This window comes from Andrographis paniculata, unplaced genomic scaffold (assembly GCF_009805555.1).
Source record: "Andrographis paniculata isolate CXL003 unplaced genomic scaffold, ASM980555v1 Contig22END, whole genome shotgun sequence".
Lineage (NCBI taxonomy): Eukaryota > Viridiplantae > Streptophyta > Magnoliopsida > Lamiales > Acanthaceae > Andrographis > Andrographis paniculata.
In genome coordinates, this window is record NW_026137513.1 from 3,374,257 (window position 1) to 3,399,285 (window position 25,029).

Sequence of the window (25,029 nt, forward strand, 5' to 3'; positions counted from 1 at the left end):
TACAAAAAGCCAAAAAAAAATTCTACAGTTTTGTTAGGTTTTGAAGATTCCTCATCAATCCTATGGTCGAAAAGACTAAATAATGCCAAATGCAATCTTCTGTGCTGTTGAAACTGCCATCATATCTGCACAACTGATACAGCAAGATGATGCTGACTCATTGGACTTAGTCCAGAATGGCATCAAGGATAATTGCTGCACAAATAACTCTAGAAGAAACCTCATTGTATCTTCAATCATCCTTGATTAATTCAGAGATATATAAGAAGAAATCACCTTCCCTATCGATCACCTGTCACTGGAGAGCATGGGGAGCAAAGGAGGTCTTTTCAGGTACGCCGATGGCATCGACAAGCTGCTGATGCTGATCGGCACTTTAGGCAGCATTGGAGATGGCTTAATGACTCCACTCACCATGTTTATCATGAGCGCCATAATTGACGACTATGGAGCTTCTGACCAGTCCATCTCCAACCAGGTTGTGGATAAGGTAAGAACAGCATTACCCTGATCTGCTTGCTCATCTTCATTGAGAAGTTTTGATCTGTATTTGATCTTGTAGTTCGCCTTGAGATTGCTCTATATTGCTCTTGGAGTTGGAATCTCTGCATTTTTGGGTAAACATAGTGGATATAATACTAATTTTCGACGTAAAATTGAACATACCTGATTTAACGAATGCTTTAGATTGATTCGTTCATCTCTCCGGCGGTGGTTCTGCAGAAGGACTGTGCTGGTCAAGGACAGCGGAGAGACAAACGTCACGAATACGAACGGAATACTTGAGATCGGTGCTGAGACAAGAAGTAGGCTTCTTTGACAACCAAGGCGCAGCTTCGTCCACCACTTTTAAAGTAGTTGCAAGCATATCTGCAGATGCGCATTCGATCCAAGCCGTTGTCGCCGAAAAGGTATCCATTTTCGTTCCCTTCATTTCGACTCGTTCAATATCTTCGTAACTTCGTAAAGAGCACAATCTCCATTGAAGCAGATTCCGAACATCCTGGTAGAACTTTCAGCATTCGTATTCGGCCTAGCAGTCGCCTTCTTGCTGTCATGGAGACTGGCCTTGGCTTCCCTGCCATTAGCAACGTGTTTCATAGCTCCAGGCGTCGGATTCGGGAAGTTGATGATGAGCCTGGGAATGAAAAGCAAGGATGCATATGAAGTTGCTGGCGGAATAGTGGAGCAAAGCATATCCTCGATCCGAACAGTTTACTCCTACGTAGGAGAGCGCCAGACGCTGCGCAGATTCAGCCAAGCGTTGCAGGAAAGCATGAAGCTCGGGATCAAACAAGGCCTCGCCAAGGGGCTGATGATTGGATCCATGGGGGTAGTTTTCGCGGCGTGGGCATTCGAAGCTTGGGCTGGAAGTATACTTGTGGTTGAAAGAGGGGAAACTGGTGGTCGAGTGTTTATTGCAGCAATCAGTGTTGTTCTTGGAGGAATGTAAGCTCGACTTTCAAGATTTCATATAAAAACGAATACGCGAACCTTCTGAAAAAAGCTTCTTTCTTACACGATTCTTGTACCGCCAGGTCCTGTATGAGCGCGCTCCCTAATCTGTCGTCCATCATCGAAGCTTCAGCTGCAGCCGCGCGAATATTTGAGATGATCGACCGGGTGCCTGAAATAGACTCCGAAGATGTTAAGGGGAAAACTTTAGCGTATGTACATGGAGAAATCGAGTTCCGGGAAGTTTACTTCAGTTATCCATCAAGAATGGATGCTTATGTTCTCCATGGATTAAGCCTCAAAGTTAAAGCTGGTAAGACCGTGGGGCTCGTCGGAGGAAGCGGATCCGGAAAATCGACTCTCATATCTTTGCTTGAAAGGTTCTATGATCCCATCAAAGGAGACATATTTCTTGATGGGCATAGAATCAGGAGAATGAAGCTTAAATGGCTGAGATCACAGATGGGGCTGGTGAACCAGGAGCCGATCCTCTTCGCGACTTCGATTAAGGAGAACATTTTGTTCGGGAAAGATGATGCTTCCATGGAAGAGATCGTTGTCGCCGCAAAGGCTGCGAATGCAGACTCCTTCATTGCAAACTTACCTGCAGGATATGATACTCAGGTGGGGCAGTTTGGGTTTCAATTATCAGGAGGGCAGAAACAGAGGATTGCCATAGCCAGAGCCTTGATCAAGAACCCAAGAATTCTGTTGCTTGATGAAGCTACGAGCGCGCTCGATGTAGAATCCGAAAGAGCAGTGCAGGAGGCCATTGATCGGGCGTGTCTTGGCAGGACAACAGTCATCGTCGCACATCGCCTCACTACGATCCGAAGCGCAGACACCATTGTTGTGATGGAATCAGGGAGAGTCACAGAGTCAGGATCCCATGAGAAGCTGATGCAGATTGGGGAAGATGGAGCTTACTTTAAAATGGTGAAGCTACAGCAATCAGCAGCAATGGAGGATGGAGGTTCTTCTCCTTCGTATCGAAACCAAAACGATGCCGTCAAGTTATATCACACAGCAAGATCAAGCTGGCAAAGTAGTCCTGTGACTGCATTCCCTTTCAGCCCTGTCTGGAACACGAGCACGGTTGTTCCCTCGATCAACACGGTTTCTTACTACAGTAGCGACGATGAAACTGAAACACCGGATACCTACTATTCAACGAATCCTTCACATTGGCGGTTGATTCGAATGAATGCGCCGGAGTGGAGGAGAGCTTTGCTTGGATGTCTCGGAGCTGTCGTATTCGGCTTAGTCCTCCCCGCCAATGCTTACTGCCTCGGATCGGTTGTCTCGACCTATTTCAGCGACGACAGAACAAGAATAAAATCTGAAAACTTCTTCTACAGCATGATGTTCTTAACCATAGCTGTCGTAAGCTTCTTCGCCAACCTTCTGCAGCACTACAACTTCGCGATCATGGGGGAGCGACTCGTCAAGAGGGTGCGCGAAATGGTGCTGCAGAACATTCTCACGTTCGAGGTAGGCTGGTTCGACAGGGATGAGAACACGAGCGCTGCAGTCTGCGCGCGTCTCGCGACAGAGGCGAATGTGGTCCGATGCCTAGTAGGCGACCGAATGTCTTTACTCCTACAAGTCTTCACCAGCGCTTCCGGGGCATTCATACTCGCGCTGATTTTAACATGGAGACTCTCCATTGTTGTGATCGCTGTCCAGCCTTTCCTCATCGCGAGCTTATACTCGAAGAGCATCCTGATGAAGCAGATGTCGGTTAAGGCGCAGAAGGCGCAGAACAAGGGCAGCCAAGTGGCGAGCGAAGCTGTGGTGAACCACAGGACAATCGCGGCATTCTCTTCGCAGGACAAGATCCTTCGCCTCTTTGCGTCGACTTTGAAAGGACCGCGCGAAGAGAGTTTGAAGCAGTCTTGGTTATCCGGAGCTGGGCTGTTCCTCTCGCAATTTCTGACCACGGCATCTGTCGCGTTGACGTATTGGTACGGCGGGAGGCTGATGAACAAAGGATTAGTGAGCTCGAAGCATATGTTCCAGGTTTTCTTCATCCTGATGAGCACCGGGAAGAGCATTGCCGATGCCGGAACCATGTCATCCGATTTGGCGAAAGGCAGCAGCGCTGTCGGATCGGTTTTCACAATCCTCGACAGGAGGAGTGAGATCGAACCGGACAGCGCCGATGGCATAACAACAAGGAAAGGATTGAAAGGCAAGATAGAGATCAATGGAGTTCACTTCTCCTACCCTACCAGGCCAGAGCAGATGATCCTCCAAGGCCTGAACCTCAATATCGAGCCTGGAATGACAATGGCGATTGTAGGACAAAGTGGCTCAGGAAAATCAACAATCATAGCTCTAATTGAAAGATTCTACGATCCAATACGAGGAAGCGTACTCATCGACGGTCGAGACATCCGAAGCTACAACTTGAGAGATCTGAGATCTCAAATCGCGCTAGTGAGCCAGGAGCCGACGCTCTTCGCCGGAACCATCGAGGAAAACATCGCATACGGCGTCGAAACCGCCACAGAATCTGAAATCAGGAACGCCGCCATTGTTGCGAATGCCGAGGAATTCATAAGGTGTGTGAACCTAAATCTTCCAATTTAACTCTACCAGCAACATCATATCAAAAAATTTCTGAATCTAACCAATGGCGCCTGGAAATTGGACTCGCAGTTCGCTGAAAAGTGGATACAAAACTTACTGTGGAGAAAGAGGAGTGCAGCTATCGGGAGGGCAGAAGCAACGGATAGCTCTAGCTCGTGCAATTCTGAAGAATCCATGCGTGCTTCTTCTGGACGAGGCAACGAGCGCTCTGGACAGCGTGTCGGAGAGCGTTGTGCAGGAAGCACTGGAGAGGATGATGGCGGGGACGAGGAGCAGGACGTGTGTGGTGGTGGCGCACCGACTGTCGACAATAAAGAAGGCAGACTGCATCGCCGTGGTTAAAAACGGCAAGGTTGTGGAGAAAGGATCGCATTCTGAGCTCGTCACCATGGGAGGCTCTTATAACTCGTTGATCAAATCGCAGAACCGCCATGCTTTGTAGCTCCTTCAATTTGGGTCCATAGGTCTTCGAGGATTGCGCTCGTGCCTTTAGTTAAATATAAGCCAAATTTTCGAAGTATAGTAGTTACTTTTGAAAAGCAGATAATAATAGTAATTAAAATATTAATATAATAAATACTATATAAATTATTTTTTAAGATATACTTCCTCCTTCGCACAATAATATCATTTATTTTTTTAAAATATAATTATACATTCTAATTTCTAATTTATAATTTTAAGTAAATCATTTAATTATTGTAATTTATAAATACTTTTATTAAATTATAATTATTTTTAATAATATATTTTTTAATTATTAATTATACATTACCTATAATTGCATGCCTAAACTAACTTGACAAATTAGTTGGGACAAAGAGAATATAATATTAATAAAATATACTCAGTTTCAAAATAATCACAAGTATTAATTAGTTAATATTCTTTCTATCATATTTTTAAATTTTCATATGTCTCATTCAGTTTGTCACTTTATAAAAGAATTATACATTAATTTTATTTTAAATTTTTTAATTTATAGTATTTTAAATTTTAATTAGACTAATAAATTGTTTTAATATATTATAAGATAATTATTTTTACTAATACATTATTTATTATCTACTCATTTTATTTAATTAATAATAATGATAATTTAGAAAATTAGAACATATTTTAAAATTATATCTCAATAAAAAATATATACAATATGAATATCATTGTTTATATAATAAAATATTCTATAATATAAAAAAAAATATTTATTATTTATAAAAGAGATAAAAATAAAATAGTTTTAAATGAATTATAATTAATTAAATTGATTTATACTGCTATTTGTTAAATATGTTTTAATATAATATATTTTATCCAAAATAAAAATATATTAATTATTATCTGAAAAATGAATAAAATAGTGTTAATTATGATGGATTGTGAAAGTATATTTTTATTGAAAATTGTATTTAAATAAAAATATTGATATTTATTTGAAATATTAAAAGAAAAATTGGATTTATTATTGTATTTGATTTGAATTGATATGTATATATATATATTTTAATGTGAAATATAAAAATTTATATAAATAATATAGAAATAATAAATATGTATTATATATTATTTTTTATTAGAAAAATCTAGATATATCTTTTTTTTTTTTTCAAAACAAATAAACCCTACAATTTCAGAAGAAAACATCATGGGGGTGATTGAGTAATTTCAAAGTTCCAGGTCCATGTATACGGGTCGGATCTTATACTGAATCCCCTAACCCGACTAACCGTCTTTTCCATTTCTTCTTTCCCAAGCCTCTGCGAAATCTTGGTTAGCCCTTTTCTTTCCTCTCGACATTCGCTTGGGGTTTTTACCCATCATCGATTAGTTCCTCGACGATCTGTGACCTATAATGTCGACGGTAGCAGAATCAGCGCCGCCCAAGGGTGGGTTTTCCTTCGATCTCTGCAAGCGAAATGAAATGCTCGTGAAGAAGGGCCTGAAGCAGCCCTCTTACCTGAAAACCGGAACCACAATAGTGGGACTAATTTTTCAGGTAAACTTCCTTGATTTTGGTTTCTCCCTCGGATTTTGTAATTCTTCGTTGTTACTATTAATTGATTGATTAGCAATGTGCCTGGACGGTTGAGTTAAAATTTGTGCAATGTTTTTGCTAAGTTGATGGATTTGTTCGTTTGATTGTTTTCTACTGGTGAGGAGTTATAGTTGTGGAGATGTTATTAGTTAGGGCAGAGTTGCGACTTTTCTTGCGGATGCCTTCTTTAAATCTAATTGAAAATCATCATCGAAGGTTATGGTGCCTGATATGTGAGTTTATGTATCACTCAGTGGTGACTGTTTATGTTAATTTATGCATAACCTAAGCATCACGATTGTTCTAGAAGTACTATTTTTTCAAAGATGTAATAGAGATTGACATGTTCTAAAGGATTCACTGCCTGATTTATAGTGGCAGTTCCAATTATTGAGTATGGATAGTTTGGAATATGTGACTAAATTGTGCTTGAAAATGCCCATATTCTTTAGGATGGTGTTATTCTTGGAGCAGACACAAGAGCAACTGAAGGCCCAATTGTTGCTGATAAGAACTGCGAGAAAATTCATTACATGGCTCCGAATATTTATTGCTGTGGAGCTGGGACTGCTGCAGATACAGAGGCTGTTACTGGTATTCCATGTCGTCCTATGTTGTCTACGGGTGTATTTCTACTGTGAAAGATGTTTAAATCTCTTGATTTTATGCTTTGAATTGTTTGCTAGATATGGTTAGTTCTCAGCTGAAACTACATCGTTATCATACTGGCCGTGAGTCCAGGGTTGTGACAGCTCTCACACTTTTAAAGTCTCATCTGTTCAGGTGAATCATTATTTTGAATTGGTGTTTGTAGTGTTGTCGTTTAAAGGAAAATATCCATTGTTTAAGATACTTGGAATTTATATCTGAACCAGTTATCAAGGTTATGTATCAGCCGCCTTGGTGCTTGGTGGAGTTGATGTGACTGGCCCTCACCTGCATACTGTGAGTCATTTTTTCATGCCAAGAAAATGTATGATGGTATTTTATTTGTTTATTTATTTATTTTGTCTAACATGGTTATCTAATTCGCTCCCAGATTTATCCACATGGTTCAACTGATACCTTACCATTTGCCACTATGGGTTCTGGCTCCCTTGCTGCAATGTCGGTTTTTGAATCAAAATACCGTGAAGGACTGACTGTAAGTTCATCCATTATGTTTGTAGCATCAGTGCACTTGTAATGCAAATTCTTTGAGCTGAGTCTACAAGTGCTTATGCAGAGAGACGAAGGAATAAAATTGGTGGCTGAAGCAATAAGCTCGGGAATATTTAATGACTTGGGAAGTGGAAGCAATGTGGATGTCTGTGTCATAACAAAGGTTTGGATTCGTAATACATTGATGATTCCTACATATTTTGTTCTATATTGTTGATATTCCAAAAATGTGTGTGTGTGTGTGTGTGTGTTTTTTTTTATCAGGGGAAACGAGAGTACTTGAGAAACTATCAGATGCCAAACCCTCGTACTTATGTCAGTGAGAGAGGCTATACCTTCTCCAAGAAGACTGGTTAGCATCGTTTCCACTGTCGTATTTTGCTAACTAGTGCAAACTGGCAATTTGTTTACATTTTATTGTTTCTATAATTATTTTCGACCTCCCATTTGTTTGCTTGCAGAGGTTTTGATGACTAAGATCACACCATTGAGAGAGCTAGTGGAAGTCGTCGAAGGTGGAGATGCAATGGAAGAATGAGGTCCATTTGATAGAAATCCATTATGTTCACATGAATTTTTCGATTTCCCCTTATTATATGCATCAGATCTACACTTTGTGCTTTAGTGCTTCTGAAAGATTGAAATGCTCTGGCTTGAGTCTATTTTATTTTTCTTTGCCAAGACTATCTGAAACCTGTTTGTGTTTAGTCTTGTTATTCGATGCACAATAGCTTTGCCTTCCTCCCTTATGAAGTGTCATTTTCATTTTCATTGTTTTTAATCTTTATTGCCTGGTTATCATATTTGGTAAAAACCTCAGGACGTCTAGAAGGTTAAAATTGAGTATGATAGAAACGAGAAAGTAGAAATACAATCATATTTGATCCTGTAGAGATCCTCTTATCATATTATTGATTACATAGTGTATATTTAATATTTATAACCTAGATCCACCCCATGGCGCTCTTTGTGAGTAATTTCACAACCGAGACGACCTGAGTTAGTGAGTTGCTGCGACTCCTATGTCGTGTGCTGTCAATAACTTTGAACCACTGTCTTCCGGGGTCACATGTACGCTCTCTATTGTCCAAACACTTGCACTTACTCGTGACAATCTTGTTGCCTGCATCTGCTTCCAAGCAGACATCGGTACCATCCTTAAGATTCGAAGATAAATGCATCTTCGAGTCTGAAATAGCCTCCCATTTCGAACTTGCATCTCTGCAAGTCAGCCCTAGTTTCGCAGGCTTCCCTAACCCGGATGCCTGCAGACAGAAATACGTTTCCTGTATTGTTAAAGTTTTGTGGTTTCCATAACTCCATGCTTCGGCCTCCGAGCATGGACCTAAAACCAGAGGCTCTAATAGCGACACCCTCGTCACACAAAGTCCCGTTGCAGGGTGAAACAGTACTTTGTGTGGCCGCGCTTCCTCGTACCCGGGCCCTGAAATATTGACTATGTTGTTAAGTTTCTTGGAATTTAACAGCTAAGTAGTGTCTGTCTAGATGTTGTTCTAACCTCGGAAAGGATATTGAAGAGCAGATATCTTATCAAGAATGCTCTGGTTCTTAACCCCACACCAATTCCAGTCGTAGACGCCGTAAGCTTCGTCGTGTCCGATGATCCCTTCCCGGAAATAATAGCTCCCCGTAAGAGCCCACAACGCCCACTCCACGTCGTTCTCGGCTGCCCACCCCATGAAGCAATTTAAATACCGGTTGTCGTTGACATTTATGCCCCTCATATCGACCCCAAACTCGCTCACGAATAACGGGTAGTCTCGATCGAGCAGGAACCCGGCCTGCCTCGTCGTGTCGCTCGTCACTTTCCCGCACACCTGGTTAGGGTTCCCGTTCGCCCACGCCTGCCCGTCCGAGAAGCCGTACCAGTGAAGCTCGAAGACTAACTTCTTCGAGAATGTTAAAGATACCGGCTTTTTGGCGAGGAACGACAGATCCCTGTCGTAGCTCAGCCCTGACAGAATGACGAGGACTGCCGGGTTCGCCGCGTGCACGGCTTCGGCTCCTTTCTGCATGTACCTACGGTATGGTATTGTCGTGTAGTTTCTTGAAAGTAAATTTGAGGGGAATGTCGAGAGTAAGTAGAATTATTTGTTTTTTACCTGTACCAATCGTTGGTGTTTTGTTTAGGGCCTCGGAGCTCATTCCTGAGGCTCATGGCGACCACATTGTTGTAACTTTTGAAGATTGTGGCAACCCTGGTTAAGCCCTTTAACCATAGTTCGGGGTTGAAGTACTGATCGCCGAAGAATCCGTTACCGTCGAAATTACTGCAGCACCAACCTGGCTTGCTTATGTGGTTGTCTAGAATTACCATCAGTTTCTGCCTTCCAATGCTTCCCACCACTTCCTATTCAAATATTCAACTAAACCATGGTTATTTATTAACTAATCTACCATCAGTTGAACCCAATTCTCACAAAAAAAAAAAAAAAAATGCACATTATTGATATAAATAATTTAATCAATTTACATAAAAAAAGAGTATCACAATTAAATATAAACTGGTATAATCCATAAGAAAAAAAATAAAGGGGGTTTATTTAAAAGTATAAAATATAATTCAATTATAAAAGTTTACAATAAACCAAAAGTTTGATTTTATGGCCATGCAAATAAGCATATTTGGCCAATTAAATTAAATATTTGTAATAATATTAATATTGTGTGTCTATAAATTGTTAACAGAGGGAGGAATTGAAGTATATATTAATTATTAACAATACCTTGTAAGCATCGAGGAGAGAAAGATCGATGATGGAGGGGTTGTTTTGGACAACTCCGGCAATGGATTCCGACAGTCCCAAGTTCTTGAACGACTGCCGGACTGTCAGGGAAGCGAAGGTGTCGTTGGTGAAGAGGAACAGTGGCCATGTTAGCCTCACGCAGTTGAACCCTAAATCTCTGATCTCGCCGGAAATCTCCTCCGCCGGACGCTTGCTCAGCCCCTCCGCCACCGCCACTTCCAGGTGCGACGGCCAGTTCACGCACCTGAGCTTCACGCGCCGCCCCAGCTCGTCCACGATCCAACGGGACTCTGTGGAGAGCGACCCGCCGGAAACCTCGCCGCCGGCTAACAAAGGCGTGGGGAAATGAGAAAGAATGTAGACGAGGAAAATTATTAACCACTTCCCCATGTTTATGGTGATCTTCTTGCATCACCTAATTTCCTCTCTTGCATATATATATATATATATACACATATTTTGTACGTATCCGTTTGGTATTGGATTGTAAAATAAATGATTGATTAGTTAAAAAAATGTTAAGCATAGTGCATGCATTTATATATGTACTGTAAAAATTATATATATATATATACATATTGAGGGTTTTGGTTTGAATTTAGGTTTGTGATATATAATAAATTGTCGGTCCGTCGTACATATCTTGCAATATTTTCAAATAATTAATACACTTTCCATCCCGGCTATCATGTTCCTTTTTATCGTAAACACGAAAATTTACGAGGGATATAATTAGTAAATAATTAAGGATGTATCAGTCAGTGAAAATAATTATACGTATAATAATTTTATATTAAAATTAAGATAACTAATTAATCTAATTAAAATTATAAATAAAAATAATTAAAATGAAATTAAAGTATATAATTTTATTTTTTTCCAAAAAAAAAAAATCACAAAATAAATAAACAGACAAAAATAAGAAGATGGACATAGCAAGTAAGTGAGACTGAGAGAATATATTTTATTTCATCACTCAATTTTCACTTTATTCTATTTATCTAAATTATCGTATTTGATATTTTGCTTCTTATATGAAACAGACAGAATATAATTTTAGTAAAATAATAATAAAAAAATCATATTGTATAGTAAAAGAAATGAAAAATAAAACTCAAATTGAAATTGATTATATGACCTTATTATTACTCTTATAGACTAATCAAAAAAAGTATGCATTTGATCATTTTTATCAGTCTACACACAATATTCATTTATCATTTTAATAAATGTGAATTTAACTGTGCATTAGAAATATAAGGGTAAAATGTTAGCAAATATATAACCTACTGCAATTTCAATATAATACTCTCTCCATCCCAAAAAAATTGTCTTGTTTTTCCATTTTTGTCGGTCTCAAAAAAATTGTTCTGTTTCTTATTTAGTAACTGTAGTCTCCACTTTATAACAAAATTATTTATACTTTTTCAAACTACCTCTAATTATTACTCTAACCTACTTTTTTAAAATCCTTTAAAAAGTAAGGACATTTTAGTATTTTATATTCTATTTTATATCTACTTTCAATTAAATACTATTATTTCTTAATTCTCGTGCCAACTTCCAATAAGACACTTCTTCCGGGACGGAGGGAGTATTCATTTTATACTCTTTAAATTTACAACCAAGAATTAAATCATTTTTATATAATATATTCGTCCCAATTTAAAATATATATCTATCATGTCTCACATAATTTGTTCATATTTTCTATTTTCGTCCGTTCTACACCATTTATCTTCATTTTCTATTTTCGTCCGTTTCACACAATTTGCCCTTTCTAAAAATATAATTATACATTTTAATCACATTTTAAATTTTATAATTTTTTAAATTTTAATTAAATATTTAGTTATTTTAATCTTAATCTATAATTATTTTTACTATACAATAATTATTTTTTCAAATACACTTCTTAATTACTTACTAATTATATTTTACATAAATTTTCGTATCTATAGTAATACACCCAAGTTATATGAGAATGAGAGAATAGTATTTATTTTTTATTTTATGTATTAGATTAAAAATAATACTAATATTTTATTAGTTAGTAAAAATATAAAATTATATTGATATATATATTTATCCTCTTGCAAATACAAAGTAAAGAATTTTTATTTTTTTTAATATTTATATATATACACTACCTTTGTTATAATACCAAATTAGTACTATACATACAAAATGGTAAAATGAGTATATTCAATTGAGAAACAATTTAATTTATGTAATGAATTACTCAATTGTCTGGTAATAAAGTATCAATTTTTCAGTCTGTCCTATAACAAAATATTTATTTTTTAGTAACTGTATTATCTACGTAACATTACAAATAACCTTACAACTTACAATATATTATACAAATATCATTATATTTATATCACACATACTAATAAGATTATTTTAGTCATTTCTACTTTATTCCTACTATATCCTAATATAATACTAATAATACTTAAAAGTACGTACAAAAATATATAGATATCTAATTATGAGACAGAGGGAATGTTAACAATCTTCTTCTTTCTTCTGTCTTCTGGTGCTGCTTCTTCTTCTTCTTCTTCTTGGGTAGGGTAAGATAATTAACAGAAAGAAGACTACGCATGCAGACATGGCCATTAATGGTACGGCGTTGGGAGCACGCAAAGAAATACCCAATTATGAGCAGAATAGCCAATCAGAACAGCAAAAAGCAATAAAGCATGGCATCACTTTGGCTGTAAGAAAAGGTATGTGTGTATATATATATATATATTAATTTGTCCACCTTGGAAGCCTTTCAAGGCAATCTCCATCTCCACCTCCACCTCCATTTCCATGGCGACACACATACAGACAAACAGACAGATAGACACGTATGTATGCATGAGTTTTACACAAAGCAATCACCTTTTTGATTCAATTCCTGCAATGATTGCTGATCTAGAAGCGAAAACAGCAGAAGAAACACATATTTTTACGATGATGACGAAGCTTAATTTATAGTTTAAGACAGATTAGGGTTTTGGAATCCTCAAGACGATGAAATTGGGAATTAGTTGGAAGATTAGGGATGTTAATTCATGTTTTTGTTAAAAAGCATGGATAAAAGACTTTTTTGCCCTTGTGAGTGTATTAGTGTAAAAAATAGCAGCAATTGTGTAATAAAAATGAAAAAGCATGGGTAATTTTACGGTGATATAGTTATTTATGAAAACAAAATTATTATTTTGGGACGGACAAAAATGATATATTAATTAAAAAAAAAAATTACAAAGAAGAGAATGGAGATCAAAGATAAATTCACAATAAACAAATAAGAATGAATAACATTAGTTTTAGTTTATATTCTTTTATTAGAAAATTTTAAATAACAATACGATACTTACTCCGTCTTAGCTATGATGTTCATTTGATTATAGACACAAGAATTTAAGAAGTTATAATTTGTAAATAATTAAAAATATATTAAAAAAATAATTATTGTACAACAATTATATATTAAGATAATTAATTAGTTTAATTAAAATTAAAAAATATATATATATATATATATAAAAATTAGAATGAGATTGAAGTTTATAATTCTTAAAAAAAAATAATACTCAAACTATCAATTTTTTCATTTTGGTCTTTTACGATAAAAAAAAAAAATTTCATTTCTTTTAAAGTAATTGTATTATCTATATAATATTACAAATATATATACAACTTACAATATACAAACGGCATTACGTTTATATAATACAATACTAATACTAATAAGGTTATTTTAGTCATTTCTACTATATTTCTATTACATATCAATGCAATATTAATATGCTTAAATTCCGTGTAAAAGACAAATTGATATTTACCTATGGACGAAAGAGTAAAATAAGTGGGACAAACACACAAAAAAATTTAAAAAAAAATTATCAGTATAATTTAATTTAAAATTAAATAAGTGATATTAATTGTTATATAAAATCAGATCAAAATCATATCGTTCCTGAGTTTTGAGTGATTTGATTTTTATACTAAGTTATCAAATAACTTTTAATCATTAGATATAACGTGTTCTTATTTTGGGCCCTATTCAATTTTTACATCTTTACGGAAGATTGGGCTAATGGCCCCTTCTCAGAATGTAAGTTGGGTCAAATTAATGGGCCAGAATATACTTAAGACCCAATTAGTAAATAATAAATTGGCCTGGCCCAATATGTATTAATATAAGTATATAAATTATTTTATGAGTTTTTAGGTGTCTTTGTTTAGTATTTTCGTTTGAAAAAAAAAAAAAAAAAAAATCCTAAAAATAATAAATTATTAAATTTTTTTTGAAAAAAATAAGTTAAGTCTCTAAAAAGAAACCCCTTAAATTCCATTCCTAAATTTTACTCATGTTATTTGTGCGCGTAATTGAGGTGTGTTTTTTATGTCTCCGTAGAAAGAAATTAATATTTTAAAAGGATAGTTGCAATTTACAAACGTGAGGTAAAAACAAGAAAGACTTTGGGGGTTGATTTGAAGTTTTTGGTGAGATACTATCTGATGATTTCGTTCGATTGGGTTGGTTTTTCCCTTGTGTTTTCTTCTATGCGCTTCGGCTGTGGACTCCATTGATTTGCCCGGTACGATCTGCTTAGCTTGTGAATAGCTTCTTCGATTGCGTGTTGTTTTTATCCCTAGGTCAATCGGGGTCGTATAAGTCGGGTTTTCCCTCTAATTAGCGAATCGAATCAAAAACCCCCAAATTAGTTTCGTCGTTGAATGATTCCCGATTGAGGGTTTTGAGTTTTTAATGTGAGATCTTCTGTGGGGTTGATTTTGGTTATTTGTGGGAAGCCGTGTTTTGTGTATTAATAAGAGATGGAGGGCGCCGGTGATGAGGATAACGACGTCGTATTGAGCGATGTTGAGGCCGATGATCCGGTGCCGATTGACATCAAAACCACGCCGGAGAACATTTCCGTCGAAAGGTTTAGAGAAATTCTGGCGGAGCTCGATCGTGAGAGAGCAGCTCGTGAGGCAGTAGAAAATTCGAAGAATGATCTCCAGGTATCCTTCAATCGGCTCAAAGTGCTATGCCACGAGGCAATCAAGAAAAGAGATGAGAGTTCCCGGCAGCGGGATGAGGCTTTGCGGGAGAAGGAGGAAGTTTCGAAGAAATTGGAGAAGGTCGATGGCGAATTGAGAGAGGAAATTCGATCGAAGGATGAGGCGTTGAGGCAAAGAGATGAGGTTTTGGGGCAGCTTGAGGAGTTGAGGAAAGTGAAGGAGTCGACGAGGGTGGAAATGGAGACGGGATCTTCGATGCTAATGAATGGAATGGAGAAGATATCCAGGAAAGTGAGTAATTACAAGGATTTTGGAGGGAATGGCCTGCCGAAGTCTAGCAAGTATTCGGGATTGCCTGCTGTGGCTTATGGTGTAATCAAGAGGGCAAATGAGATTGTGGAGGAGCTTCTGCGGCAAGTTGAGCTGAATTTGAAGTCGCGGAATGAGGCCCGTGAGGCAGTCGAACAGAGGAACTACGAGATCGCCATTGAGGTTTCTCAGCTTGAAGCGACGATCAGTGGGTTGAGAGAGGAAGTTGCGAAGAAGAGTGAGGAAATTGGGAGCTTGAAACGAAGCAACGATGAGAAGGATGAAAGAATCGTTGAATTGGAAAGGGATTATTCTGAAACGCGAGAAGGAATGGAGAGTGAGGTTTTGAGATTGAGGCAGCTGGTGAGCGATCACGGGTCAAAGATAGAGACGCAGAGACCTTTGCTAATCGAGCAATTGGATTTTGTTTCCAAGATGCACGAAGAAATGCGTAAAGTTATGAAGATAGTGGATGCGAACAAATCTGCAGAATTGTCGGAATCCCTGTTCCTTGCACAAGGAACAAATATGGAGGAAAACATGAAGGCTTCTTTAGCTGGAATGGAGTCGGTGTATGAGTTGAGTAAACTTGTAGTCGAGAAAACAAGGGATTTGATGGAGGAAAAGAGCTGTGAGTTGAAAAGTCTAAATGAAACTGTTTCCCAATTGACGAAGGAAAAAGAACAGATTGGATCTTTATTAAGAAGCACTTTGTCTCAGAGGATGTCCGTGGACTTATCATCGAGAACCAATGAATTATTTAAAGTTGCAGAAAATGGTCTGAAAGAGGCTGGGATAGATTACAAGTTCAGCAAATTTCATGATTCTCAAAGTGGAGTGGGATCCGATGCGAGAGAGGAAAATGAAGTATATGCTCTGGTGTGTATAAAATTTCGGAATTCTTTGCTAGGTTCTTTTATTTTTCGACTGTTAATCACCATTCTCAATTTCAGGCTAGTGCATTGGAGAACATAATTAAGCAGGCTCAGGTCGAGATCATTGAGTTGAAACATTCAGTAGATGAACTCAGGTACCTTGTTCAAATTCATTGCGATACTCTTTCGAAGAACATGCTTCACCTGGTATTATATTATTATTACCTACTTGCTTCAAATTTATTGCATTGCATGGTGCATAAACTGGATCACCATGGAACTAGATTTATGATAAATTGACCACTTAAAGAAATTAGAAGTATATTGACCACTTAACAAATTCCAATGCTTTAGTTCCGTCTTAGTTGATCCTGATTCGACATTAGAAGTATATTGAAGGTTTTACAAAAGAAAACCTTAAGCATATGTTATGCATTTGGGTCGATGGTTTTGGAGCTCAGAACTGCAAATCTATTCTGACTTGTTTTATTAATTTCTTGCCTCGTTATAATGAATGTTGTTTCTTGATTCTTCCAAATACGGTGCTTTACCGCATGATTCCCCTAAATTCTCCTCTTGAAATGACAACCTTGATGGCTTCCTGGTAAAAACTCAAAAGTACATGTTTAATTAAGGATAAATGCCACCCGGACTTAAAAAGTACTGTTCGTATTTGTTATTCTGAAAATTAGATGAAGAATGTGAATGTGGTTCGCCGCCAAATTATAGAGTCTTGTTGAGTTTATTTCACAGAAGTTTTGCATTTGAGTGTTACAGCAACAATGCGATTTTCTCTAAATAGCTTGAAAACTTATAGATATACAGCAGTGTCGAATCCTTTCTCTTGGCATTGATGTTGTATAAATTATGCCTTGATAAATTAAGGACAGAGTCAAATTTATATAAGGAGCGCGCCGATGTTCAAGCCAAAGAACTTAATCAGTTGAGGCAACGTGTGGAAGAGCTCCAAGAGAAGGAAAGAGTAGCTAATGAAAATGTAGGTTTACAGATGCCATGTTCATCAATGACATCAACACTTCTCGAATTACAATCTTGACATGATTATTTTCTTGTCTTGCTATCAAGGTTGAAGGTCTTATGATGGACATTGCTGCTGCTGAAGAAGAAATCATGCGGTGGAAGGTAGCAGCACAGGAAGAGGCTGACGCAGGAAAAGCAATCGAACAAGAATATGTCGTGCAGGTAAGCATAGAGCTAACTGATTTACGCCAATTTCATATGTTTCAATATATTGCGCCTTATAAGCCACCGAATATTAGCAATGAGACGTTGGATATATATATATATAAACAAAATTGTCTATAACTCCCTTGTGGTTTTGAAACTTAGCGTAGATCCCCTTTTACTTTAAAAATTGCATGACGCTTGCATGAAACCTCACTATGCTTTCGTAATTCAGTGTAAATTCCCACTTACAAAAATTGCATAACACCCCCTAATACTTTAAAAAATATTGCATGAATCCCCCGTCATGCAAAGCATATACTCCCTCCGTCCCATATCTATCTATCTGTTTGTTTTTTGCATAGAATTTTAGGAATATTAGTATTATATTGAGATATAGTAGAAATAAAAGTAAAAAAATTAAATTAATCTTATTAGTATTGTATGGTATAAAGGTAATGACATTTGTGTAATATATTGTAAATTGGAAGAGTATTTGTAATGTTAGATAGACATAACGGTTACCAAAAAAGGAAATTGATACTTTTTAATAGAACGGATCAAAATAAAAAAATTGATATATTGTTAAGGGACGGAAGGAGTAGATAAGAAATTATTGTCTCATCACACAATGGAGGTTTCATGGTGGTGTAATTTCATGCAACGTTTTTTAAATTATAAGCCGTGCCATGCAATTTTTAAAGTACGGGGAGATTTTATGCTGAATTTCGAAACTATAGGGAAGTTATGAGCAATTTTACCATATATATATATATATGTACATAAAGATCGTGTTGAAATTTAGGTTCATTTACGGTGCTAAATTTGAATTAAGCACGCCGAAGGCTCCTTGTGCGCATCATTGTTCGAATTTCTTGTTAGGAATAAACAATCTATATCTGCAATGTCGATTAAATTTCCAAATCTCCGGTTATTCTGCAGTTGGAAGCAGTGCGCCAAGAACTTGAGGAAGCCAAGCAAGCCGTAGTCGAATCAGAGAAAAAGCTGAAATTCAAAGAGCAAACGGCAGAAGCTGCCATGGCGGCGAGAGATGCAGCTGAGAAGTCGCTGAGATTGGCCGACACGAGAGCAACCCGGCTGCGCGATCGCGTGGAAGAACTCTCCCGTCAGCTCGATGAGCTCGACACCAGAGACCCGGCAAGAACCCGACTGACTAGGCCCCGATACGTCTGTTGGCCGTGGCAGTGGCTCGGCCTCGATTTTGTTGGCTCCCATCGCTCCGGCGCCGAACCGCCGCTGCAGAGCTCCAACGAGATGGAACTTTCTGAGCCCCTCATTTGATTTCCAAAGTTTGCAATTCCTCGTTTTTTTCGGTTCCTTATTGTATTCGATTGGTGATTTTGAGGAATGGTTTATAGAAAAAAAAAATTACTGTGTTGAAAACTTGAAAATGTTATGTTCTTGAGAATTAATTAATGAAAAAATGGGAGTATTTTATATAATATAAAGGTAAAATTGCATTAAATTTTGGGTACAATTTTTTTATACTTTCAAAATTATTTCAGCTAATGAATTTTAGAATATTAATTTTTAAACTTCTAAAATTATAAATATATTCAAAATTTATCTGGAGTTTGAGTAATTTACTGTGATTAGAAAAGTAGAAATTTTTTATTCTACAAGAGAATTGTGAATTTTCGTTAAACTTACTGTGATTAGAAAAGTAAAAAATTTTGATTCTACAAGAGAATTGTGAATTTTTGTTTAAACTTGATTTGAATCGAAATATTGATGCAAATTTAAGTATCAGTTTATGAAACATTGAGTTTTTAATGCAAATTTTAAAAGTATAAATTACTTTAAAAATATATATAAAAAAGAAATTAGGAGTGACTAATCGAAATTGAATTGGTAACGAACACGCCCTAAATTAGGGGAAAATTTTTGAACAGCAGAGAACTGCCGCAGCCGGCGGCGAGTGAATTTTTTTTATCACCGTTTTGTTATGCATCGTTTTCCGATCAAAACTCCGGTGGGAGGTCCGGCGACGGCGATCTGGCAGCGGGCGTACAGCCAGTAGGTGTACCGGAAGAAGCTGCCGAAGCGAGATCTGGTCTTGAAGAGTCCCCTGACCTCGAAATTGACCCTGCCAGCGGCGATTTGACGCTGGAGCTCCATGCTTAGGCCCATGGATAGAGTGACCTGGCTGGCGACCATGTGCACGTCGGCGAATCTGGATTCGCGGCGGTGGACGGAGAAGGGGTCGATGTAGCCGGTGGCGATGATGCGCCTGTCGTAGAAGATGTCGAGGACGACGTAGGTGAAGTCGATGTTGACTTTGGTGTTAGGGTTTGTGAAATTGACGAGGAGCGTGACGTCGGCGTTGAGGAGGTAGCCTTGGTCGAGGTAGGCGGCGTTGAGGGTAGCGGTGGAGATGTCGAATCTAGGGTTCCGGGGGCGGAAGAAGAGGTAGACGATGAGGATGATTAGGCCGCCGATTATGACGATTAGCCAGAAGAGGGCGCAGAAGGCGGCGACGAGCCAGGCGATCGGCGTCGTCCGGCCGGCGTCCGGCATCCGGAGGTTATTTTGGTGGTGGTGCCGGCGGCGGTGGTGGTGGTGGGCGGCGGCGGCGGCGGCGGTGGTGGATCTTCCTGGAGAGTATGGCATTTGTAGTGGCTGCGGAGCTGCGGATTCCGGCGGGATGTGATGGCCGGATTCCGGCGAGAAATGTGGCTTGGTTACCGGCGTGAAATGTGGCTTGGATTGATGGGGCGGTGGATCGGCCTGCAATGGCGGCTGCGGGCGGGGGGCGTAGGGCGGGTGTACTGTGGTGTTGGGCGGCGGGCGTGGGCGGTGCGGCGGAGGCGGGTGTAAGGAGAAGTCGATTACGGGGTCGTCGTTGTTGCGGCGGGGGAGGAAGTGGGGATTGGACTCGCGGTGGTCGGAAAAGTGGTGGCGGCGTTGGCGTTCCATCGGAGAAGAAGACAGACAGAGAGGAATCAAACAGAGTGAGGTTGTTTCGTTGTTGTGATTATATTTGATTGTTTGTTAATACAGAAATGATAATTGCCATTGCCATTGACACAGAAGAGAATGGATTGATAAAAATTGATTGGAGAGGAAAAGAATCATGGAATGGAATTGTTGGGCAAAGAAGGCAAGCAAGCCCGTCGATGCTCCATTAAAAGTACGTATCTTTCTTTCACTTTCTCTCACTGTAAGAACGTAAAAGTGTATTCTGTGTCCGAAAGCAAAGGTGTGTTCGTTTATAGATTTTCTAAATAATTTCAGACAAAATTTGTAGTCGAGTTTTAACCATAATCACAAGTACCTTAATTCTCTGATCTCTTGAACCTGTTCATCCCATTTTACCCCTAACAGCAACTCATCTACTGATTCTTCTACGGGACTACATACTAGTGTTTTTGTTTGAAGGAATTTGAAAGATTTGTGATAAAAACACAAATTTTTCTTTCAAAAAATATCAAATCAAACACTTATTTTTTATCATTTATATTGTTTTAAAAATCAATTTTATATTTAAAATATCATATTAATATTTATTTATATCACATCATATAATTATTTAAATTCAAATTTCAACTTAAAATAAAAAACTCCAAAACAAACACACCCTAAATGATAACTTTCAAATTCTAAAGGGACAATGCCGAGCCAAATCCTATTTTCAGCCTTTTTCTAGACTTCCATACCTTGAGACTTTATGTTCATAAATTATAATGATATCATAACCTAGAGATTTGTGAGCCATCCGAGCTACCAAATTGCTCTATCCATGCCCTGAAGAGAAAGAAATCCAGAGAAATATTGTTATGTTTTAGAGCACACATAGTCAGGGTTTCTATTCATGTTTTTGGGTCGTGTTCGTGTCGGGTTAAGTCATGGAGATAACAAAAAATTGTCAACTCGAACCCGAAATCTAACCTGAAACCCTAAATCCGAACACGACACGAATTCTTTTAGGTCGGATTCAGGTTGACCTGAGTTAGTTTCAGATCAGATACAAATCCGATACAAAACAGACTTAAAATAAAATAAATATTATAAATTAAAATAATAAAAAAAAAAATTTCAGGTCAACCCTAAATATAAAATCCAAAACGTAACCTGATTTTTATATTTTAGGTTATCAGGTCAATTCGAAATACGATACGAATTTTTTTCGTTTCGAGTTCGGATCAATCCGATTTTTTATAAACTCCAAATACCCAAACCTGAACCTGAAAATTTCAGGTCAAAATGCCTCGGTCTCTCCCCTCTCTTGTGATTTTGGAATGACAAAAAAAGAGACACAATAGCTCACGAATTTATTAGATGGAATAGAGGCTCCTTATGTCTGGCTTTAAGTATCGTATTGTTGATCTTTAAATATTAATTATTATATTAAAATATAATATAAATTAAAAAAAATGACAAATATTTTATCAGTGTCTTGTAATATTAATAAAAAAAATATTTGTATAAAAAATTATACAAATATAAAAATATTTTTAATATTAAATACTCCCCTTAAAAGACGGACCGATGAAGTGTATATTTTCTTTTAAATTATGACTTCAACATGGCCGTGTTTAAAAAAATAAAATAATGTACATTTGAAAACACGGGCATGTTAGAGTGAGAAAGACAAGTCCATCCCTAAGCCCGTCACCTTTTGAACCCTGGAAGGGATACCCATTGCACGCCGATCTTGAGGCCACTGCTCTTAGTAATTGAAGTATGTAATACACCCTTCAGTCTGTTTAGTTGAATACAAAGATTAAAAATATTAATTTTTTAATATAAAAATGAGGTAAATAAAAAGTAACATGAATGTATTATAAAAATTAATAAGTAATAATAATAATGATAAATTAATTACTATTGATTAAAGTTAAAATAATAATATTATGAATAAATAAAATTCTTGATTATAAATAAATTATGTATAAATGCAATTGAAAATAATTAGGTTGTATTTAGTATAGAAAAATAAAATTAGAGAAATTGAAATGGTTTCATTGAATCACATAAATGAAACTTGAAAATTAAATTATTTCTATTTTTTTTGTTTTTATTTATCTATCATATGCAGATAAATAATATTGCAGTATATATATATATATTATTTTTTCATATCTTTTCTATACTATTTATTTTTTTATAATTTTTTAAAAAATTATATTATTTTAATTTTATAAAAATCAAATTTAGTTTATTATTAAAGTATTTAATTTTTACGATCTTTTAAGAAATTGTACTAAAATATAATATTAAAAAACATCATATATAATTTATAATTTTTTTAAAAAAAAATCACTAAAAATATTTTTTATGAATTCTCGTTCGTTAAATTATTTTTGTATCCAGTTAATCGTTTCAATTTGTGCAGAGAAATGGGGCCAAAAATAGAAATGGTTTTATTTCTCTTATTTGTTTGAGTAAGAGAAATATAAATGGAACTTAATAAATTATTTTCAATTCTCTATGTTCATTTATCTCACATATGCAAAGAAATTGAGAGAAATGATATTACTGTATATATTATTCTAATTTTTTTTGTACTATTTAATTTTTATAATTTTTTAAAAATTATATTATTCCAATTTTACAAAAATCAAACTTAATTTATTGTTAATATATTTAATTTTTACAATCTTTTAAGAAATTGTATTAAAATATAATTTTAAAAAACATATTATATAATTTATAATTTTTTTTAAAAAAAAGAGTCACCGAAAAATATTTTTCATGAATTCTTTTTTTTTTATCTTGTTAATCATTTATTCTTATTTGATTCATTCATATAACTGCATTTTTTTTATATTTTTCAACTGAATTATCTGTATTACCAAACAACAGAATTAATTTTCATTCTCTATTATCATTTCTTTTCAATTCCATTCTTTGTACCAAACTCTCTCTACAATAATAATGACATAAATTTGTTGAACCAAGAGTTATATATTTTCTCTCCGTCTCAAACACCCTGCAACATTTCATTTTTTGGTATGTTCCAAATAGTCTACAATATTTTTAAAATAGAAAATAATTAATCATACTTAATTTCTACTTCATACTTTATCTCCTCACATCATCCAAATACAAAAATAAAATATACATTTTTCTCTCTATCATATCACCGAATTTCTAAATTATCCTACTTAATACTATCCACCTAAAAACTCGTGCCAAAAGCAAATATTACACCTTGTTTGGGACAAAAGCAAATATTACACCTTGTTTGGGACAGATGGAATATTTTTTAAGTATACTAGGCAGTGTTTGCTTGGGCTTAGAGTCCAAAATAGATTATACGGCCATTAAAGTGCCCTTTCATGTTTCTGTACAGCTGGCATTGGCCCAATAAATCATAGATCCAATATCAAGAGTTTGTTTAATTTGAGAGTTTAATTGAATAAGATACAATATTAGTTTAATTATCATATAATATATACTTAATTGAACATATATTTATAAAATATATTGAATTGGTTAAAAATATATTTAATAAATATATTCATTTTAAATACTTTTATTTTATAAAAAAATAAATTCATATTATCATATATAATAAAAAAATTATACATTTATGTATATATATAAATTATTTTTATTGAAAAAAAAATGAATGTATATATAAATGTATTTAGTATGTTTCGATACACAATTAAAATTTTTTAGCACTATTTATTAATATTAATTAGAGCCGTCAAAATGGATTGAGCCTGTCGGGTTGGCCCGCCCCGCCTTTTGTTTAAAGAAGGTTAGCTTATGATTTTTTAAGCCCGTTAAAATGCGGACCTAAATGGGCCAATCCGCATGGGCCGCGGGTTGAGAATGGGTTAGCCCGCAGTAGGGCGGGTTAACCCACGGCTCAAGTACATATAATTATTAGTACTCACTTGTTTAATTAAATGTATTTTTTTATCATTTTTTATTGTCATGTTAAAAAATTATAATAAAACTAATCAAATATTAATATAAGAATATATTTAAATTTTATATAAATTACAAACATAGCAAGTTAAGACGAATAAAATAAAATTTATATTATCATTAGCTTAAATAAATTATCAATATTGTCTACATGTTGTTTTTCTTCTCTAACTATATTATTCATGACATTGTTACTTGTTTCGATTTTACATCATTTGTTTTGTTCGTCTTCCATTTTATTATTTTATAATTTTACAAATTCATAAAATTAATTATGATTTATTTTTAAAATGAAGTATTTCTTATTATTAATTTTTATAAATACACCAATTAATAATATTTAGAATTGAGAATTTTTATATTTGTTATTTATTTTTTATTTAAATTCTACAATAAAAATATTTTTAGGTATTTATAAATATTAATTACGAAAATATTTATAATATTAATATTCTTTTAATATTTTTAAAAAATCTGTGGGTTAGCCCGTTTAGCTCGTCATCCGCCGGTGAGTTGGGTTGGGCTGGGCCGATGAAATTTTGATCCGTTCCGCAGCGGGTTGACCCGCAAACAACCCGCTTATTTGCGGATTATGATGGATTGTTGATCGATCCGCCCCACTAACCCGTTTTAACAAGTCTAATATTAATTATTTTTAAAGTTAAATATAAAGTACAGTATATTTTTACATGTGTGTAATTGTATTTTTAGAGTATTATGG

At 35.8% G+C, this 25,029-nt stretch overlaps 5 protein-coding genes across 5 annotated transcripts; 3 read left to right on the top strand and 2 right to left on the bottom strand.

Moving 5' to 3' along the window:
• The first annotated feature begins 34 nt into the window (after nt 1–34).
• LOC127245661 (putative multidrug resistance protein) lies at nt 35–4,540 on the top strand. The gene is made up of 6 exons (XM_051266664.1): nt 35–490; nt 563–617; nt 724–911; nt 992–1,449; nt 1,539–4,019; nt 4,117–4,540. The coding sequence occupies exons 1-6, from the start codon at nt 308–310 to the stop codon at nt 4,487–4,489; spliced, it is 3,738 nt and encodes a 1,245-aa protein (XP_051122621.1). The 5' UTR covers nt 35–307; the 3' UTR covers nt 4,490–4,540.
• Nucleotides 4,541–5,786: 1,246 nt separating this feature from the next.
• Nucleotides 5,787–8,014, top strand: LOC127245633 (proteasome subunit beta type-7-A). Its single transcript, XM_051266629.1, has 8 exons — nt 5,787–6,043; nt 6,535–6,676; nt 6,769–6,865; nt 6,958–7,027; nt 7,122–7,226; nt 7,308–7,406; nt 7,508–7,595; nt 7,705–8,014. The coding sequence occupies exons 1-8, from the start codon at nt 5,900–5,902 to the stop codon at nt 7,779–7,781; spliced, it is 822 nt and encodes a 273-aa protein (XP_051122586.1). The 5' UTR covers nt 5,787–5,899; the 3' UTR covers nt 7,782–8,014.
• Nucleotides 8,015–8,076: 62 nt separating this feature from the next.
• LOC127245632 (glycosyl hydrolase 5 family protein-like) lies at nt 8,077–10,470 on the bottom strand. The gene is made up of 4 exons (XM_051266627.1): nt 9,991–10,470; nt 9,367–9,614; nt 8,763–9,283; nt 8,077–8,687 (listed from the first exon to the last, which is right to left on the bottom strand). The coding sequence occupies exons 1-4, from the start codon at nt 10,399–10,401 to the stop codon at nt 8,188–8,190; spliced, it is 1,680 nt and encodes a 559-aa protein (XP_051122584.1). The 5' UTR covers nt 10,402–10,470; the 3' UTR covers nt 8,077–8,187.
• A 3,963-nt stretch (nt 10,471–14,433) lies between these two features.
• On the top strand, nt 14,434–18,834 carry LOC127245462 (uncharacterized). Its single transcript, XM_051266357.1, has 5 exons — nt 14,434–16,224; nt 16,299–16,375; nt 17,106–17,217; nt 17,307–17,423; nt 18,348–18,834. The coding sequence occupies exons 1-5, from the start codon at nt 14,848–14,850 to the stop codon at nt 18,705–18,707; spliced, it is 2,043 nt and encodes a 680-aa protein (XP_051122314.1). The 5' UTR covers nt 14,434–14,847; the 3' UTR covers nt 18,708–18,834.
• A 429-nt stretch (nt 18,835–19,263) lies between these two features.
• Nucleotides 19,264–20,651, bottom strand: LOC127245256 (NDR1/HIN1-like protein 12). The gene has a single exon (XM_051266018.1). It carries the CDS (start codon nt 20,340–20,342, stop codon nt 19,359–19,361), a length of 984 nt encoding a protein of 327 aa, XP_051121975.1. The 5' UTR covers nt 20,343–20,651; the 3' UTR covers nt 19,264–19,358.
• Between the last annotated feature and the right edge of the window lie 4,378 nt (nt 20,652–25,029).

Excerpts from the sequence above, each read along its gene's own strand:
- LOC127245256 (XM_051266018.1), bottom strand. The coding sequence starts at position 20,342 with ATGGAACGCCAACGCCGCCACCACTTTTCCGACCACCGCGAGTCCAAT.
- LOC127245462 (XM_051266357.1), top strand. The coding sequence starts at position 14,848 with ATGGAGGGCGCCGGTGATGAGGATAACGACGTCGTATTGAGCGATGTT. Across the intron at positions 16,225-16,298 it reads AAAATGAAGTATATGCTCTG|GCTAGTGCATTGGAGAACAT; the intron begins GTGTGTATAAAA and ends TCTCAATTTCAG. Across the intron at positions 17,424-18,347 it reads AACAAGAATATGTCGTGCAG|TTGGAAGCAGTGCGCCAAGA; the intron begins GTAAGCATAGAG and ends GTTATTCTGCAG.
- LOC127245661 (XM_051266664.1), top strand. The coding sequence starts at position 308 with ATGGGGAGCAAAGGAGGTCTTTTCAGGTACGCCGATGGCATCGACAAG. Across the intron at positions 491-562 it reads CCAACCAGGTTGTGGATAAG|TTCGCCTTGAGATTGCTCTA; the intron begins GTAAGAACAGCA and ends TTGATCTTGTAG. Across the intron at positions 912-991 it reads AAGCCGTTGTCGCCGAAAAG|ATTCCGAACATCCTGGTAGA; the intron begins GTATCCATTTTC and ends CCATTGAAGCAG.
- LOC127245632 (XM_051266627.1), bottom strand. The coding sequence starts at position 10,401 with ATGGGGAAGTGGTTAATAATTTTCCTCGTCTACATTCTTTCTCATTTC. Across the intron at positions 9,615-9,990 it reads CTCTCCTCGATGCTTACAAG|GAAGTGGTGGGAAGCATTGG; the intron begins GTATTGTTAATA and ends ATATTTGAATAG. Across the intron at positions 9,284-9,366 it reads AACACCAACGATTGGTACAG|GTACATGCAGAAAGGAGCCG; the intron begins GTAAAAAACAAA and ends ACCATACCGTAG.
- LOC127245633 (XM_051266629.1), top strand. The coding sequence starts at position 5,900 with ATGTCGACGGTAGCAGAATCAGCGCCGCCCAAGGGTGGGTTTTCCTTC. Across the intron at positions 6,866-6,957 it reads TTAAAGTCTCATCTGTTCAG|TTATCAAGGTTATGTATCAG; the intron begins GTGAATCATTAT and ends TATCTGAACCAG. Across the intron at positions 7,596-7,704 it reads TACCTTCTCCAAGAAGACTG|AGGTTTTGATGACTAAGATC; the intron begins GTTAGCATCGTT and ends GTTTGCTTGCAG.